Raw genomic sequence first — 16,376 nt, 5'->3', positions numbered from 1 at the left:
GTGAGGACAAGACGGACATGTGATTGTGTAAAGAACTCTGGGAACTATGGAGGAAGCTCACCAGTACCATTTGTTACGCTTGTACTTGTGGTGCTTCTCGATGTTTCCAAGGGGTGTGAGCTGCAGGTTGAAGAGCTGGGCTCCGAAATCTCATGCATTTTCCTGCCTTGTACAGGACTTGGCCTGCAGCTTGTTCTGCCCAGGAAATGGTGAGGCTGATGCCGCACTGCGCTGTGATGAGCTGAATGTACCGCAAGTATGGGCAAATTGTGATGTCTGACCGACACCAAGGGAGCGTTGACTGGTGATAACGACTTTGCTGAAGGTGTGCAGGTGGAATTAAAAGAAAGATTTGCAATTCTATCTACTTTTAGATGGGTCGAATGCATTCGCATTCTTTATATATTTAGGTTTCTGTGGCCCATCAATGAAGTGGGAGCTGGCAAAAAAAGCCACACTAATCCTCCACTATCTAGTTGCTAAGTCTACGTGCGATCAGCAATGATCGCAGTCAGCTAGACACCCGATCTAACAAATAAATTTGTTGTTGAAGTTAATATTCAAGTATTTTTATGATCAGACAAGGCAACGAAAGAAAGAGGATGGACTCCTGGCCGGAAAAGATGGTTCAAAATCCTCATCCGCCTCGCCTCGAGCTCAATCGCTAGATACGCGTTGTCTTGAGTCGGTTGGACCCGAACCAGCTGGCACAAACGTGCATCCCCTGTTGATTTCCTTTGCCTGCAATTGCTGAAATTGTTGCAAAGCTCACTGCTTTCGCAGCCTTTCTCTCCCGGTACCAACAGTCCAGCTCACGATGGCAGTCACGCTCTCGGACATCCTCAAGCTCGTTGCGGCCGTCCTCTTGCCGCCATTGGGAGTCTTCCTGGTAAGCGGGTCATTACCTACTGTGTGCTTGAGAAAGGAAGCGCTGAACATCTCAGGGGATGTCGTTGCCGCACAAACTGTCCGAGTCATCCTTATCGGATGGGGGTGGGCTGGAAATTTGCGGGAAGGCTTACACGCTACGTGAAGGATCTCTCTTGTGCCCGATTTTAGCCAGGAGCCTCATGCCTGTGTAAGAAGAGAGTAAGGTCACGTTGTTCAGAGAAAGGCGTTGGAGGTACAGCGGCATGCGTCGTATTTTCTGGCGGGATACTGGCCCAATTTTGATAGACACGACATGAGGTGCCTCTAATAATTGACATAGCAATGCAAGAAGCAGCGATATCGAGTTGTTCGGCTTGTTTTGAGGTGTCGTCTGCCAGCTGCCATCCCCAGCTTCATGTCGACTTCTAGGCAGCCTTGGGTTGGGGAGAGGGCCTTTGAGACAGCTCAATTCGTTTCCGAGAGTCAAATGTGCGGGACTTCGATTGTGCGAGGTGAAGGCGCCTCTTGGATCTAAATGGTTGGCAGAGGAATGCCTGATCTCACTTTGTACTTATTTTGTTGCAGGAGAAGGGAGCTTGCGACAGGGACTTCTGGATTGATGTCCTGCTCACCATCCTTGGATACTTGCCAGGGTAAGGCTGCAGGCTGTTGATCACAACAATGATTGTGTTGAGCTGCATGCATGGCACGGTTTTTGTTTTTTCTGCAGCTCCTCGTGCCTCACTCTGCCGGCAGCTGCTGCTGCATCCTTCACCCAACACTGATAAGCAAACATGCTTGTGTTTCGCAGGATCATCTACGCTGTCTGGATTATTGTGCGCTTCTAGATTCTACTAGAACAGCAGACAGCAGCCATTTTGCTGGCTGAGATGAGGACGTGGCGGAGAAGAAGTTTGTGCTGAGCGGACATAGCAGCATTAATGGTTTTACATATTATGCGTCTTCCACACGAGTGGGTAATTGCCACGCAGTGGCACAGGGCATGCAGACAGGGGAAGCCTGATGCAACTGCTGCAACAAATGAGTGGTTTCTATCAACCAGTCTGGTGCAATAGTGTTTGATCCATAAATGACTTGGTCACATTAGCCTTATATTACTTTTGCAGATCTAGACCCGCCTGCTTGAATGCTCTCATGATTGATGCTCCCTTCAGAACTGCTAAGTGTCACGTCAATTTTGCAATGTCCAGTAAAGCGTCTGCGATGATTGTTACAATCCCCAGATAGAAATTTTGATTCATTGCCAGTGGCCATGGTGTGCTTGCCACCCATGTAATGAGCAGTGGATGGGGTACCAGTGCCTCTGATCCCATGAACGACCCTTCAGTCTTCCATACCAAGATAAAATTCAGAATAGAAATCAAAATGACGACAAAGCCACTAACAATGTCACTGCTGCTTGCAACATCTTCTGTAACCCCAAAAAGAACACCACTTGAGCTCTCAAGTTCTCGACTATCCAACACATGCATATGTCCACAACTACAGTAACTAAAACCCAACACAATTCGACACTGTCTTGGCAAGCAATGCCCCAGCAGCAGTTGCTGTGCAACTCTCATACATTACTGAGTCCAAAATCAGTCGCACTGCACGTCACGTCCTCAGGGTCATTCATGCATGCCAGGCCTCTGCAAGTCAGGCAGATAGGGCTTTGACACCTGCCCCTCTCGTGGGTGCCTGGGGCGCACAGATCTACTTTCTATACTCCGCTCTGCCTTGTATGTCTTGCAGTCACTTTAAATATATTCCTGGCTGCACTGGGGCGGGTCACTGGGGGAAGGACAAAATGGTGCGGCGGAAGATGTCAGCGCACTCCAGCAGCTGCTCCTCGGTGAGGGTTAGCGGCGGCGCCAGGCGGATGATATTGCCGTGCGTGGGCTTGGCCAGCAGGCCGTTCTCCTTCAGCCGTAAGCAAATGTCCCACGCACTCGGGCTCACATCCGGCCGCACCACCACCGCATTCAGCAGGCCCTTGCCGCGCACCTGTGCCATGGCAAGCACATGTTCAGGACTGCATCTGCCAGACCAAGCCCGGCATGTCTCTGCATCCCTCCTTTGGATCTCATGTAAGGTTCCCCACCTGAAAGTCAGGTAGCACTTTGGGAGTCCTGTAAAACACAGATGGTGAGGCAACCAGCATTTTCAGCCCTTTCAAACATTCTTTGAAGTTTTGGAAGGTAGCTTGTGGACATCTGGGAGCATTGGGAAGAACAGCAGAGAGACACCCGCGCCAGATAGACATGCGAACGAGCACAGGAGAGCGTTTGCATGACAACAATGGTAGAAGAGGGTGATGCTGCAGCGGACCTCTGTGATGATCCTGGACTGGATGGCCTGTAGCTCGTGCCGCAGCAGCTGGCCCAGCTTGTAGGAGTTGTCCACCAGGTTCTCGTCCACAATCACCTGCAGCGCGGCAAGCGCCACTTTGGCGGCCACCGGGTTGCCGCCATATGTGCTGCCGTGCTGGCCCCTCTTGATCGTCAGCATCACCTGCACACCCAAGGCAGCCCTCACAAAAAGAAGTACATCTTGCAAGTCCAGCTCTGGAATGCTTCTGTATTCAGTCACATCGAGTGCTCACGACAGGCTGGTACCCAACACTGGCAGTGCGGCCTCAAGGAAGAATTGCATTAGATACACATTGAATCAGTTGGAGGAGTCAATCTAACCAGGAATGGCAGGGCGCCATGCAGAGCCCAGCAGGGATGCACTGGGTCATTCATGTTAAAGCGAGCTGTTACAAAAGGATCTTAGCAGCTCATGCATTGCTGTGTGAAAAGGATATTTCCCACCTCGTCGTTTGCAAGGACAGCTGACACAGGGTAGACGCCGCCGGAGAGTGCCTTGCCCAGGACGAGGATGTCCGGGTGGACGCCGCCATACTCGGATGCCAGCATGCGCCCGGTGCGCGCCAGCCCCGTCTGAACCTCGTCCGCGATCAGCAGCGCATTGTGCTCCTTCAGCAGCTTCTGCGCGCCCGCCAGGTAGCCCGGGTCCGGTATCACTATGCCCGCCTCGCCCTGTCAGCCAGCAGCCACGAAGGAGTCAGTACTGTACTCTTACAGTAGAGCCGGCCCTGGCGGTGCTTTAAATGCAATCTCCTTTGAAGCCTTTCCCCAAGGGACCTTAAATGATTTCAAGTTGATTTACAGTCCCCTCCTTTTCCCTTAAGACACTCTTGACACCTATGCCTTTGTCATGATCAAGATGTCTAAGACATCACGTCCTTCTATTGCAAAGGCGCATTGTGAGTCACTCCATGATTCCAGGACACCGTCTGCACAGCTGCAGGCTTGATGCATGCATAAGCTTCAAGATCATTAAGTGGAAAGTTCTGCACCTGGATGGGTTCCACCATGAAAGCTACAATGTTGGGGTCTGCCTCCAGCTTGGCTTCCAAGGCCTTCAGATCATTGTAGGGGATCACTTCAAAGCCCGGCATGAATGGCCCAAATCCGCCAAAGCTTTCAGGATCTGCACAGTGCACAACACATCAACTTAGTCTCCAGGTGACCCCATCTCTATCATGATGTCAGTTGGACACAAACGACCAAACACCTTCAGGGACAACAGAAATAGTATTTGCCTGTCGACGATGATATAGCGGCCAGTGTTCTTCCCCAGAAATTGTCCTCCGCAAAGAGCACCTTGGCTTGGTTTTTGGGCACACCCTTCACATCATATCCCCATCGCCTGTTTTGCACATGCATGTTGTAAGTATACATTCAAGTGCAGATGGCATGCGCCTGCCCAGCATACTGAGTGTGCTATATTTGGGATGCATGCGACACCCCACATGCAATACAGATGCACAGCGTCCATCACATCTGCAAAAATCCTTACCTGGCCAGCTTGATGGCCGTCTCTCCTCCCTCCACGCCAGTGTTCATGGGGAGGACCTTGTCATAGCCGAAGAGCTTGGTGATGTACTCCTCATACTCTCCCAGCACATCATTGTAGAAGGCCCGTGAGGTCAGCGACAGTCGCGGCACCTGGTCGATGAGCGCTGACACAATCTGCACACACCATGACACCTCGTAAGCATACATCTTACATCTTACCTCCTCTAGCGGCCCATCCAGCGCAAGGCGAGCGGGCCATGGCAGCAGTGCTGAGGAGCGCAAAGTCATACAGTACCTTTGGATGGCAGTGACCTTGGTTGACGGCGGAGTAAGCAGACAAGAAGTCATAGTACTTCTTGCCGTCTACGTCCCAGACATGCACACCCTCGCCGCGGGTCAGCACCACCGGGACTGGTGCATAGTTGTGGGCTCCATAGCGGTCCTCGCGGTCAATGAACTGTGGCAAAACTGTACTGTCAGCACTAGGTCACTGGGGACCACTGGCCTCGATCAAACAAGAACGTGGCTGGTGGTGATCAGCACTGACAAGCATCTCCTCCATATGATACTTTACAAAGGCAACATTTTCACAAGTGCAGCAACACAGGGGGGATCCAGGGTGCAATACATCCACACATGGTCGATCAAATTCAATATTCGTGTTTTTTGCGCCTAGACATTGTTTACGTATTCTCGCCAGGTCAGCCTGAGTACCTGCTGCTGTTCTGCTGACGCTGCGCCGCTCAATTCCTCTGCTGGCAATGCACCAAAGTGCCTGCAAGTCTGCCGGAGCAACGGCACAAGGCCACCGCGCGGAACTCGAGCCAACATCGCGATCACTGGCTGTCAGAAAGTTTCAAAGCGCAGCCACGTGACTCACTGCAGTAGTTCGCTTTTGCCTGCAAAAAACTTTCAATCAGTCTTCACTCCCAGATTTCCTCTTTTTTACTAACTGTAAATTCCACTCCTGCTCGTCGGCAAATCTTGAAGGAGGCGCTGCGTCAAAGTCAGCTTGCCCAGGATCTCAATCAGGAGTACAGCTGGCAAGCCTGATTTGGTTCGATTGACTCTACTTAGTAACCTTCGTTATTTGAGCGCTCAAGCTTCTGGAGGTCGCTCCACCAGGGGCATGCGAGGAGATATCGGCTCAGGGACCGCGCTTGGTCGTATTCTGACGACAGAAGGACCTCATGTGCCGGCACTGACAGGACGCGGTTCCTTTGCCTGCGATTTGTAGACTCATAGAAGCGGAACCGGGGCTGCGATCGAGCAGTACTCCCAGATATGGCCGAGAACGCGCTGGACGCCAAAGAGCGTCTGTGGAACCCCCAGGACTGGTGTTGGGACCCCTACAATATGTTGGCCCTGGCATCAGATCGCAAGGGCCTCGCCGTGGCCGGCAAAGCCGTCTTTGGAGGGCTTCCCTATGCCGTCCAACCCCAGCTTGGCCCAGCAGCGTCCCTGCTGCTGGATGACGTGAATCGCAGTGGATGCCGCGGGAAGGGGCCCGCAGTGTGCCAGGTTGACGGCTGCTCAGCGGAGCTGACGGGCCTCAAAGAATACCACCAGAGGTGCTGTTTGACACGTACTGCCTATCATTGGATTGTCTAGACCCCTGTTTATCTGACAACCCCAATCCTGCATTTGATGTATGCTTGCGCTTATGCTTCTTTCAGGGAGGTGCAGCAGGACGACAGATGTGTGTGATGTCTGAATAGGGCCTTTGATGTTGCAGGTACAAAATATGCGAGTTCCACTTGAAGGTGAGACCATTCTTCCTGGTGTGCAAGTCGATCACGAAAACACCATAAAAAACTTGCATTGTTGAGGCGCAGCAGGCGTTGGAGTCTGGGATGGTTGCCAGCCATCCGTCCCACCGTGGGGCATCTCCTGGCTGAGGGTGCTTGCCACCTTGAAACCAGCTTGCACTGGCAGAGTGGGGAGACAGACATATGGTTGTATCTTGTGGTTTCCAGGGGTTTCCTTGTTGGTGCAAGCGCTTAGCGGAGCCTGGCCCGGGCTGTTGTTGCACAGGTGAACAGCATCATCCGGGAGGGCAAGCGCCAGCGCTTCTGCCAGCAGTGCGGCCGCTTTCACGACCTGACGAGCTTTGATGGGGACAAGCGCAGCTGCCGCGCGCGCTTGCAACGCCACAATGCGCGGCGCCGCAAGAAGCCAGCCGAAAGTGGTGGCAGCGGCGCCAAGCCGGGCGTCAAGAAGCCACCGCCCACCCCGCTCATGGTCAAGGGCTCGCGTGACTTTGTTCGCACCGACAGCTCCAAGCAGAGGCAGACATCCGACTCGACGATGGTGGGTCCTTGTAAAACCCTCCTTTGGAGCACAGCGCCACATGGGCTGTTTGTGGGCACCCCGTCATGGAGCACCCCGCCATTTGTAGCAGTTGCATGGCGCCAAGCTCTCGTGTTGTGTGTCCCAGGACCAGATGAGCACCCCACAGGGCAGCCTGGAGGCGAGCTCGCGGCAGCAGATGAGCATAAAGAGCGGATCCATGGAGAGCCAGGGAACCATCCGCCAGCTGATCCGCGGCGGAAGGACCCTCCCCGAGGAAGGCCCCTCTGGCCAGCAGCTGGCCGCTCGCCTGCAGAGCAGCTCCTTCGCATCCGAGCAGGTGATGCCGGGGGCCATATGGAAGGCATATCTGCAGGAGCTAAGTTGAGATAAGAGAGATGCAAGGCATACAACTGCGAGCACTTAGTAGGGAGGAAGGGCAGCCTCGCTGAGCATATGCAGTGCTAGTGACATACAGGTTCCCTCAATATTGCGTTATTCTGTGGCCATGAATGGTGCGTGGACAAAGCATTCAGATCTTGAGGTCCTGACATGGGCTGTGTGGCGGCCAGATGCATGTGACCGGCTTTGGCGACTCGGACGGGGCGCCTATGACAGCTGGTCAGTCAAGCGTGCCTTCTTCAAACTACGGTGACATCCCGCCATCCACATATGCCGCAGACTCCTCCATGGAGAACTTGGACTGCCTGCAGGACATCAATTTCTTCGCCCCCCAGCAGTCCTCCCCAATGCCCGACTACTCTGACCTGAATCAGGCGGCCACTCAGATGCAGGTGCGGGGTCCTGCTCTGGCAACAACTCTCCTCAGCAAACGTCTCCACCCATGTTTCTTTCGCATGCAGTGTGCTCCTGTTCATTCGATTGGCGTTGCCGTTCACCTTGCCATGCAAAGCGGGGAAGAGTGTTCTTCATGCTGCGGCGCAGGCGACTTTTGCCGCAGACCCAGCGGCCATGGACTTGGGCCAGGCGGCTGCAGCAAGCAAGGACACGACTGCATTCCTGGTGGAGGAGGCTCGCGCGCTGCTGTCCTACGCTGGTCAGTACCAGGCCTTGGAGTACACCGCAGAGGAGCACTTCACACGGTGAGCATGCCTCACTTTACCGCCGCCACTCTTGCCTTTGCTGACGTGCACAGTGGAGGCCTCCAATGTCACCTCATCCACTTGTACATTGCCGGACGTGGAGAAGTTTTATTGTTGTGATATCTGGTGAAAGTAGAGGAAAAAAGAGAATGACTTGTGGATGGACGAGTATCTTTCATGGCCTCTGACGATTGCATATGTGCAATCAATGTAGCCTTGTGACCGGAATATGCGTGCAGGGCTTCTAGTAAACGGCTGCAAGACTGACATGCTTGGTGTGTGTGTGTGTGTGTGCACGCAGGATGTCAGCGAAGATGTTCAAGTGCACGCCGGAGCAGCTGCCGGCGGACCTGAAGGCCAACCTGCTGGCAATGCTGCAGTGTGGGGTTAACGCGCTGGAGGGCTACATCCGCCCCGGCTGCGTCCATCTCACTCTGCACGCCATGCTGGGCCCAGACGCCGGCGCCGCGCTGCAGGCAGGATGTCATTCAGTGGCTTCCTGAAGCCAATCTGGCTCTCAACAAATGAACAGGGCACTCTTGTGGCGCACAAATTACCTGAGAGAGTCTCGCTTTAAAGCAAACGATTGGCTTTCAAGGGTTACCTCATCAGTGGAGGGAGCCATATTTGCCCCATTTTTAGCCGGGAAATCACCCGAAGGAACGGAGTTCCCTGATAATTCTTATTCTCTCAGCCACTTTTGTGGCGTTTAAAAATAAAATTACAAAATAAAAAAACACATGCCTTATTATTTGGATAAAGCATATGTTTGTAGCCACATTGGCTCCCAGCCAAATAAATCATTAGAAACACTGGCTGCAGGGCATGGGCGTGCGCGCTCTGGTGCACAACCTCGTCACTGCCTCCAACGACACGCTCTGGCGCTCCGAGACGCTGCTGGTGCGCATATTCTGTCCCGATCAATCCTGTTCCTGTAAGAGTGAGTCGAGTCGCAGTTGTTTACATTTTGGAGTGTGCGTCGTTGCCTGCATCATTGCCGGTGCACAAGCCACTACGGCTGTCGTTGTGGAAGGAACCCTCTCTGTCAGTGAAAATTATGCATCTGATGTGGCCAAGGCATTCAGCGCCTATACGACCAAGCCAGCCCTTGGGTTGCTATCTATTATTATTGCATGTACTTGTCGCTGCTCTCGCTCCCCTCTCCGGGCGCGGTCCCTCACGCCCTCATCAGGAAACTTAGGAAGAGGCAAGGTATAGTTGTGCAACCACTTGTATCGGTATATGGCTGGGGATGTGGGATGGTGGATGCCTGGTTGTGCAGATTCAATGGTATGAGGAGGTGGCCCTGGTCCGCTACGGCAAGGTGCTGCACGTGCTGTCGGCCAGCGGCAGCCGCGGCGTGCTGCCCCGGCTGCACAGCGTGTCGCCGCTGGCCGTCACCTCAGCCGCCGCCACCACCGTCAAGCTGATCGGCTCCAACATCGCTGCGCCCGACAACACCGTCCTCGCGCAGAGCCAGGGTGAGATAACTTGTGCCAGAATTCGGTAGCCCCTACACTTTTGACTTGTGCATCGCAGATGATCGTGCACTGCAGATAATTAGTCTCATGCATGCAAAGAGTGTCTTCTCTATCAGGCAGCTCCTCATTGGTCGCAATTCACAAAGTGCTTGTCTTTGGTACTGCCAAATGCCTTGCTGATACTCTGCTATGCTAGCGTTTTGGCCTGAACTGCCCCTTGCTGCTGTGTGCAGGCGAGAATGTGGCGATAGAGGTGGTGTCAGCGGAGGCTGACATGGAGGGAGCACCAGAGGAGGTGTCGAGCATGCTGGAGGTGGCGGTGCCTGCCGGCCAGCGCAACGGCGTCGTGCACCTTGAAGTGGCGCGCGGCGCACTCCTCAGCGGACCCAAGGTGCTGCCACTCACACTGTGCCTCCCTGTGCTCTCCTGACCTCACCTTCTGAAATGATGCTGGATTAAGTGCTCCTGTCAGCATGGGTCCAAGGTGTGCTTAAGGGCTGACTGCGATTGTCTTTTGTTCCAGCCTCTCTTGATCTTGAAGGACGCTGCAGCCGCAGAGGAGATCAACCAGCTGGCGCAGGGCGACTCAACCGGTAGGCTCCATGCACAACACTGAAGTTTCCTCACCCACTTGCCCTGCTCCTACCCACTGAAAATTTTTCTCACCCTATGTGTCAGGAGTGCAGAGGTTTCTCACCGTCTAGGTCGCTTTCAAAACAAGTAAATTTTGCATGTCCCATGTCATTGCGCGCTTCTGCTGGGTGGCATGTTGACTGGACTAACATCCTTGTGTGGGCAACAGGGCTGGATGTTGATGGGTTCCTGCTGGACATGGGCCGTGTGCTGGAGCTTAAAAATGCTGTGGCTGCTGCCAAGTTTGGCACAGAGGTGCACGTGCGCACCTTTGCTGCCGATGACGTCGCCGTCATTGCGCAGATCGCACGCCGGCAGCTCATTGTGGCCATCAACAAGGTGCGCAAAATTTTACTGTGATCCCCCTTGGGCAGCATGAGTGTGCATTCTTGCTTCGCTGCAAGAGGTGGTTTGCTGATGCCACGCTGACAAGCTTGAGATTCTGTCCTGTGTGCATTTTGGCTGGCGCAAGTGAAGGGCTGTGGGTGGCTGCTGACAGTTGTAATCAGGTGGTAGGCCGGTTAAAGATCTCAGCAGCCCATCAGGGCGGCCAATGTAAGCAACAGGCAGGTGATATGCAATGGCCTGGGGTTGCAGGGGTGGCTGAGCGTGGCGCGGCTGGTGCTGCCTGTCGCGATGGCGGATGCTAAGAGCGTCGCTGAGGCCGTGCGCAAGCTTGAGGAGCTCACAGACGGCCTCCCCCTGCTCCACCTTGCTGTCCGCTCCCAGAGCGCCTCCCTGGTACGCTGGCCCCCACTCCTCTAACATTGGTCCCACATCGCTGCATGTGTTTTGGGCTGGCTATAGTCCTCACTCCTTTGGACATTCTGTAGTGTCGCCTGCGGCATTCGTAAGCCCTGATCTGTATTGTGCGGCTGGCCCCGCTGTACAGAATATCATATCTTAGAGGATTGCTGGACAGGGAATGGGAATGGAAGCTGCTGAGGGCTGAAGAATGGATGCCTACTGTCTCGTCAAGCTTGGGTCACAGGCATCAGAGCAAGAGGGGAAGTACATGTGCTGATTGTCGTTTCATGTGGCAAACAGGTGGAGCTGCTGCTGGAGTGGACGAGCGTGGGAGGCTACGAGCTGCGTGCCGGCACTCCCGGGCCTCACGGCTTGACCGCTCTGCACCTGGCCGCCATGCTCAAGGATGGCGGCAAGCTTGCTGCACTACTCACGGGTGTGCACCAAAATCCCCATCCTTCAGCCCCTGCGGATATCCTTGGATCATTCTCATGCCATCCTCCATGACTTTTCATGCTCTATTTTGGAGAAGCACGCCTGGAAAGGCAATGATCAAAGTCAGTCGATGCGTGAAGATGTGTTCAACTGAAAGGCACCCTTGAAATCCATGCGGTGATGAGGATGCCATCATACATAGCCAATGCTCCAGGGCTGACTTCATCCCAAATGCTGATGCAGCTCTGTGCGTGGATGGGGCGACTGCGTGGACCCAAGCAGGCAGTGCGGGCGCCAGCCCAGCAGACCTGGCCATTGCGATGGGCAATCACGGCACACACGAGCTTGTCTACCAGCAGCTGTGCGATACCATGGCCGCAAGCACCAAGGGCTCCTCTGGTGAGAGCAAATTCCTTTGTCAAATACCCAAATGCAGGCTTCTCCTCGAGTTGCACAGGATCTTTCTCAGCTGGACTGACTACCGAGTGTGAGATGAGAGGGTTTTGTCAGCTTCTCTATCTCTCTGGGAATTTGTGATCTAAAACCCATATGCTGAGGTCTGCAATGAGGGGAACTTGGAGCAAGGCAACGGACAGGGAAGCAGCGGTGCTGAGATCATGGGTGTGTGCATTGCAGATGAGGAGCTGGAGGACGCAGACATGTGCGATGATGAGGACTACGATGACATTGAGGTGGACTCTGAGACGGGCGAGCTTCTGGACCTCAGCGAAATCATCTGCCGAGTCAGAGGCGGCGGCAGCGATGTTGACACCCTGGATGCAGCTCTCCACCAGCACACCAAGAACGGAGGTAACCCCTCATCCCGTTGCTCTGTTTGCCGAGTCGGGCCTGTTATTGCTTCCCTGCCTTTCTTGTGAGGTGTTCTATGTTCAGGAGGTGATTATGCCCATAGTCTCCAGTGCATTACATGTTTGAAAATGGGTGCTTGAGCCTGTCGACCCTCAGCAGTCTGCAGGGAATGTCTCAAATTTTTCTTTTGAGCATGTGGGCCTGCATGTTACGTGCTGTATTTTTGAAGGTATGCATCTTGATCAGTGTTGCATTTCTGCTTGTGCAGAGCCAGCACATGTTGAAGCGGCTGCCAAAGCCCAGCCCGAGGCTGCCAGGACTGCCACTGGCACTGCCGAGCCGCCACAGCACGCGCCAATCCACAAGGTATCCTTCCTCCCACTCCCTGCACTTTTCTCACGCCATCCCCATTGCCTTTGTGCCTGCAGACTGCCTCTGTGCCGGGGATCTCCTTTGTGCCTGGAAGCCTGCCAGCGCCAAACTGCTTTCACATGCTTTATTTTGTGATCTGTTTCAGCAGAGTGTGTAGTTGTGGCTGAAAACATTGGACTGGGATGAATGTTTTAAAACTATGGCTTGTGCCCTCGCTGACTTTCTGTGCGCGTTGCAGGTGTCGCCGGATGAGGCAGGGCGCAGCGACGGCAGCAGCTACACCAGCACCAGCAGGAGTAGCAGCGATGCCAATTCGCTCCTGTCTGACTGGCCCTCCCAGAGCTGCGACAGCCTCGGCCTTCGCAAGCGCAGCCCCGATGTCCCACCTGTCCGCGAGGTCTGCCCTCCCTCCCCACCCTGACTGCTCCAATCCCTCATCAAAGTTCCCATTTCTGGAAGCCTTGGCACTGGTCTGATGTGCATGCAGACGGGCTGCATGTCAATTCAGCCATTTAGCCATTTGGAGATAATCGCAAACATCACGGTAGAATACAGACACCGTGTGTAGTTTCTGGTATGCATGCTGTGATAGGAGGCCCCATCTAGAGATCATCTGGTGAATAATGACCAGAGGAATTCATAAGGATTGCAAGTGGCAAGGGGTGATGCTGAGGTGACTGGGGGGTGTGTTGGCAGGGCGTGGAGTTCACCCCGGAGCAGAAGGGCGGATCGAAGGGGCGGGACGCCGATTACAGCAGCCTGTACAACATCGGCTCCTGCATCGGCCTCAAAGTGGCGCCCACCGTCTTCGACCGCACCTCGGCCATCGGCAGTGCGCTGCTCATCGCAGCCTGCGGCGCACTCACCCTCTTCTTCCGCTACTTTGGCAGCATCTTCCTGGACTGACCGCAGCCGCTCTCCTATCCGCTGCAACCCAGGCATCGTGAGCATGTCTGCTTTGATATGGTAATTTATGCAACCGGCACACTGTTGCACCTGCCGTTGTCGAGAGCAGACTGGGGCAGGCAGGCTGATTGCAGCTGTCTGCGGCCCTTTTTCCTGTGAAATATGGAGTACATTAAAAGGTCTGCACATCAGCCCAATCTGGCCCAAAGCCCATGTGAAGAAAGGGGCAGATGTGTAGCTTGTACCATGTGCATGGCTTTTGATGGAGCTGCCATGCCTGAGCAAGGCAGGAATCAAGCGGTTTTGGCTCCGTACTGTTTCCCTGAGTCAGCACACTGCTGGGTGCACCAACCTTTGGAGTTCTTTGACTGGGTGTGCATTTGCCCGAAGGTCAGCACAAGCGCTTCATGAAAAACTAGGGGCAGAGACATGTTGGTGGGAACAGGCTTGGTCTGACCGCTCTTCTAATCTGTAGTTCCTTTATTGGGTTCTTTGACTGGGTGTGCATTTGCCCGAAGATCAGCACAAGCGCTTCATGAAAAATTAGGGGCAGAGACGTGTTGGTGGGGACAGGCTTGGTCTGACCGCTCTTCTAATCTGTAGTTCCTTTATTGGGTTCTTTGACTGGGTGTGCATTTGCCCGAAGATCAGCACAAGCGCTTCATGAAGATTAGGGGCAGAGACGTGTTGGTGGGGACAGGCTTGGTCTGACCGCTCTTCTATCCTGTAGTTCCTTTATTGATAACTCAAAGAGTATGCTTTATTGAGAATTATCCAGATCCCTGTTTCACTGTACAAGGTACAAGGTACAGTGAAACAGAACGTCTTTTGCTCAAGCGAGCATGCGCGGGCAGTAGCACTGCAGAGGTTTTCATTTGAATATAATTGCCAGGGACTATGCACCTATTTATCAAGCTTCCAGTATTTGGCTGTATCCTCTTTTACATGGCTTCATCCCAAGGTGAAGAGAGTTGACCACTGCCTTACTTGGCCCATATGTGAATTAGTCCACAGCTCTGCAAGCAGAGCGAGTTGTTGCAATTGAAACACTGCAGCACCTGGGGAAATTGACGAGCGTTTTCTACTTGATCAACTGATTAGTGCTTATTACGAAAGGGTCAACATCTATGCCAGTGGGGTGCTTGTTGGTGCCAGCAGCAGCTTGCATGGCGATGTATCTGCTTGCGGCGGTGTCTAGTGACAGATCTTGTGCCTTGACATTTCAGTATCATCACATGCCATCCAGGATCCTGAGGTGCTCGCGAGCACCTCCCCGATCGGGGACTGTGCAGAGTGCTTCTCAGCATGATCGTTGTGTAAGTTGCTATTGAGCTTAGATACAATATATCGCCATGCTGGCAACCATTTCGACAAGCTGATGTCCTCACTTCCACATTGCTGATCAGATGACTCACAAGGATCTCAATGGACATGGCCCCGATCGATACCCGGCCAGCCCGGGATGGCCCGCCGTTAGCATCATGTGTAGCTATCATGATCAGCTCGTAGTCACACTGAAGTGGGCATGCATAGAACAGCCAGTGGTCACGAAGGAAAGAAAGAAGTTTAAGAATGCAAGAGATTGTGCTTGCAAAGTTGATGCTCCCTGGAGAAGTAACGGTGATGTCATCAGGGTGAGGTTGCTGAGTCAGACGAATAGAAGTGCTCTGCTGCTCTTCTCGTCCGACACAGCGAGACTCAGAACCATCGATCACCGAACCCAGAGGAAATTGAGACAGAATCAAGGCAGTCCATCATGGCTTCTGCAGCAGCAGTGAAGGCAACCTGCCTGTCCGGCCTGGTATATCCCATCACTGTTCTCCGTTCAGCACTCGCGGATTGTTCATCAGGCACAGTCTCTTTTCAACACTTGTGAATCAACAACTTTATTGAGCATGGTTCCGTATCCCTCAATATATATCTTCTGCTCTCAAAGATAACACGATGCGCGAATGCGTCGGAAGCGCAAAGGGGACAGAACATACCCGGCAATTGCACCATTTTCGGCACAACCATGGTTTAAGGTTTTCAAGATTAAGCTGAGAATTTTCTACCGTAACGTGCGTGGAAAAATCAGTAGTTCGTCCCTAGGAGTAGGGCTAGATGCCAGTGCTGATGCTCAACTGGCAAACCACAGGCACATTCACGGTCGAAGGCCTCTCCAGCACTTTTAAGTGCCCCTCGGGACACATCGAGAAGGTCCCACCGCTCGATGGCACCCGTGCGTGCCATGGGAGTGACTCCCTGGATTTTGGGAGTTGCAGAAGTTGCAACAAAGCCAGGAGATGTTGATGCTCCAATTGGTGAGGAGCGCTCTCAATGATACATTTCATTGTGAACGTTCTGGGTTCACCACAGTTTATGGCAGTCTTTGCAGAGCAACCACTTGTTTAGTAGTCGGTTCATGCCCCAGACAGCTCCGATTGCACATGCTGATCAGTAATTTGCATGGGCGCAGGACTGATCGTCGGAGGGTGAGTTACTTTCTGCTGCGCCACTGCACGACACGGTTGCTAACCTGCTGGTTGTGTTTTGTTTTGGTGGCATGGTGGCCTTATAACTGGCCTCTCGTGCCTGCTTGCAGGGCTATCCTTGTCACAATTGTCCTCACAGCAGGTGGGAAATTCCCCTATCAATACCGACTGTCTACATGTATATCTCGGCTATCTCTATTCCAACACAGGTGATGCACAACTTTCTGCCTGCTATGTGTGCTGCAGGCATACCTGCCTTGCTGAGCCCCGGGAACAAGGCAGCCGAAAAGATCTTCGAGAGGGACGCACGCTCGGGACGCAAGCGCTAAGGTTATGGAGAGCTGCAGATGACGGCGTACTACGTATACATGATGTGGCACCAAAAGTGTT

The 16,376-nt window shown here is 53.5% G+C and overlaps 3 protein-coding genes across 3 annotated transcripts; 2 read left to right on the top strand and 1 right to left on the bottom strand.

Annotated features, from left to right (window-relative positions):
• Positions 1–724: 724 nt before the first annotated feature.
• On the bottom strand, positions 725–5,567 carry COCSUDRAFT_54590 (ornithine transaminase; the record flags this gene model as incomplete). Its single annotated transcript, XM_005644199.1, has 10 exons — positions 725–889; positions 1,456–1,523; positions 1,682–2,877; positions 3,202–3,384; positions 3,687–3,914; positions 4,235–4,368; positions 4,481–4,587; positions 4,738–4,910; positions 5,032–5,193; positions 5,451–5,567. 8 exons carry the CDS (start codon positions 5,565–5,567, stop codon positions 2,662–2,664), a joined length of 1,320 nt encoding a protein of 439 aa, XP_005644256.1. The 3' UTR covers positions 725–889; positions 1,456–1,523; positions 1,682–2,661.
• Positions 5,568–6,020: 453 nt separating this feature from the next.
• On the top strand, positions 6,021–13,512 carry COCSUDRAFT_67762 (hypothetical protein; the record flags this gene model as incomplete). Its single annotated transcript, XM_005644198.1, has 19 exons — positions 6,021–6,307; positions 6,472–6,499; positions 6,771–7,046; positions 7,174–7,365; positions 7,598–7,819; positions 7,971–8,128; positions 8,430–8,619; positions 8,951–9,028; positions 9,411–9,609; positions 9,843–10,000; positions 10,133–10,202; positions 10,412–10,581; positions 10,840–10,983; positions 11,290–11,425; positions 11,668–11,823; positions 12,061–12,234; positions 12,503–12,600; positions 12,845–13,003; positions 13,303–13,512. The coding sequence occupies 19 exons, from the start codon at positions 6,021–6,023 to the stop codon at positions 13,510–13,512; spliced, it is 3,105 nt and encodes a 1,034-aa protein (XP_005644255.1).
• Positions 13,513–15,724: 2,212 nt separating this feature from the next.
• Positions 15,725–16,315, top strand: COCSUDRAFT_58442 (hypothetical protein; the record flags this gene model as incomplete). The annotated part of the gene is made up of 2 exons (XM_005644197.1): positions 15,725–15,815; positions 16,233–16,315. 2 exons carry the CDS (start codon positions 15,725–15,727, stop codon positions 16,313–16,315), a joined length of 174 nt encoding a protein of 57 aa, XP_005644254.1.
• Positions 16,316–16,376: the final 61 nt, after the last annotated feature.

Source organism: Coccomyxa subellipsoidea (genome assembly GCF_000258705.1).
Source record: "Coccomyxa subellipsoidea C-169, whole genome shotgun sequence".
In the NCBI taxonomy this organism is placed as follows: domain Eukaryota; kingdom Viridiplantae; phylum Chlorophyta; class Trebouxiophyceae; family Coccomyxaceae; genus Coccomyxa; species Coccomyxa subellipsoidea.
This window is presented reverse-complemented; position numbering and strand designations above follow the sequence as displayed.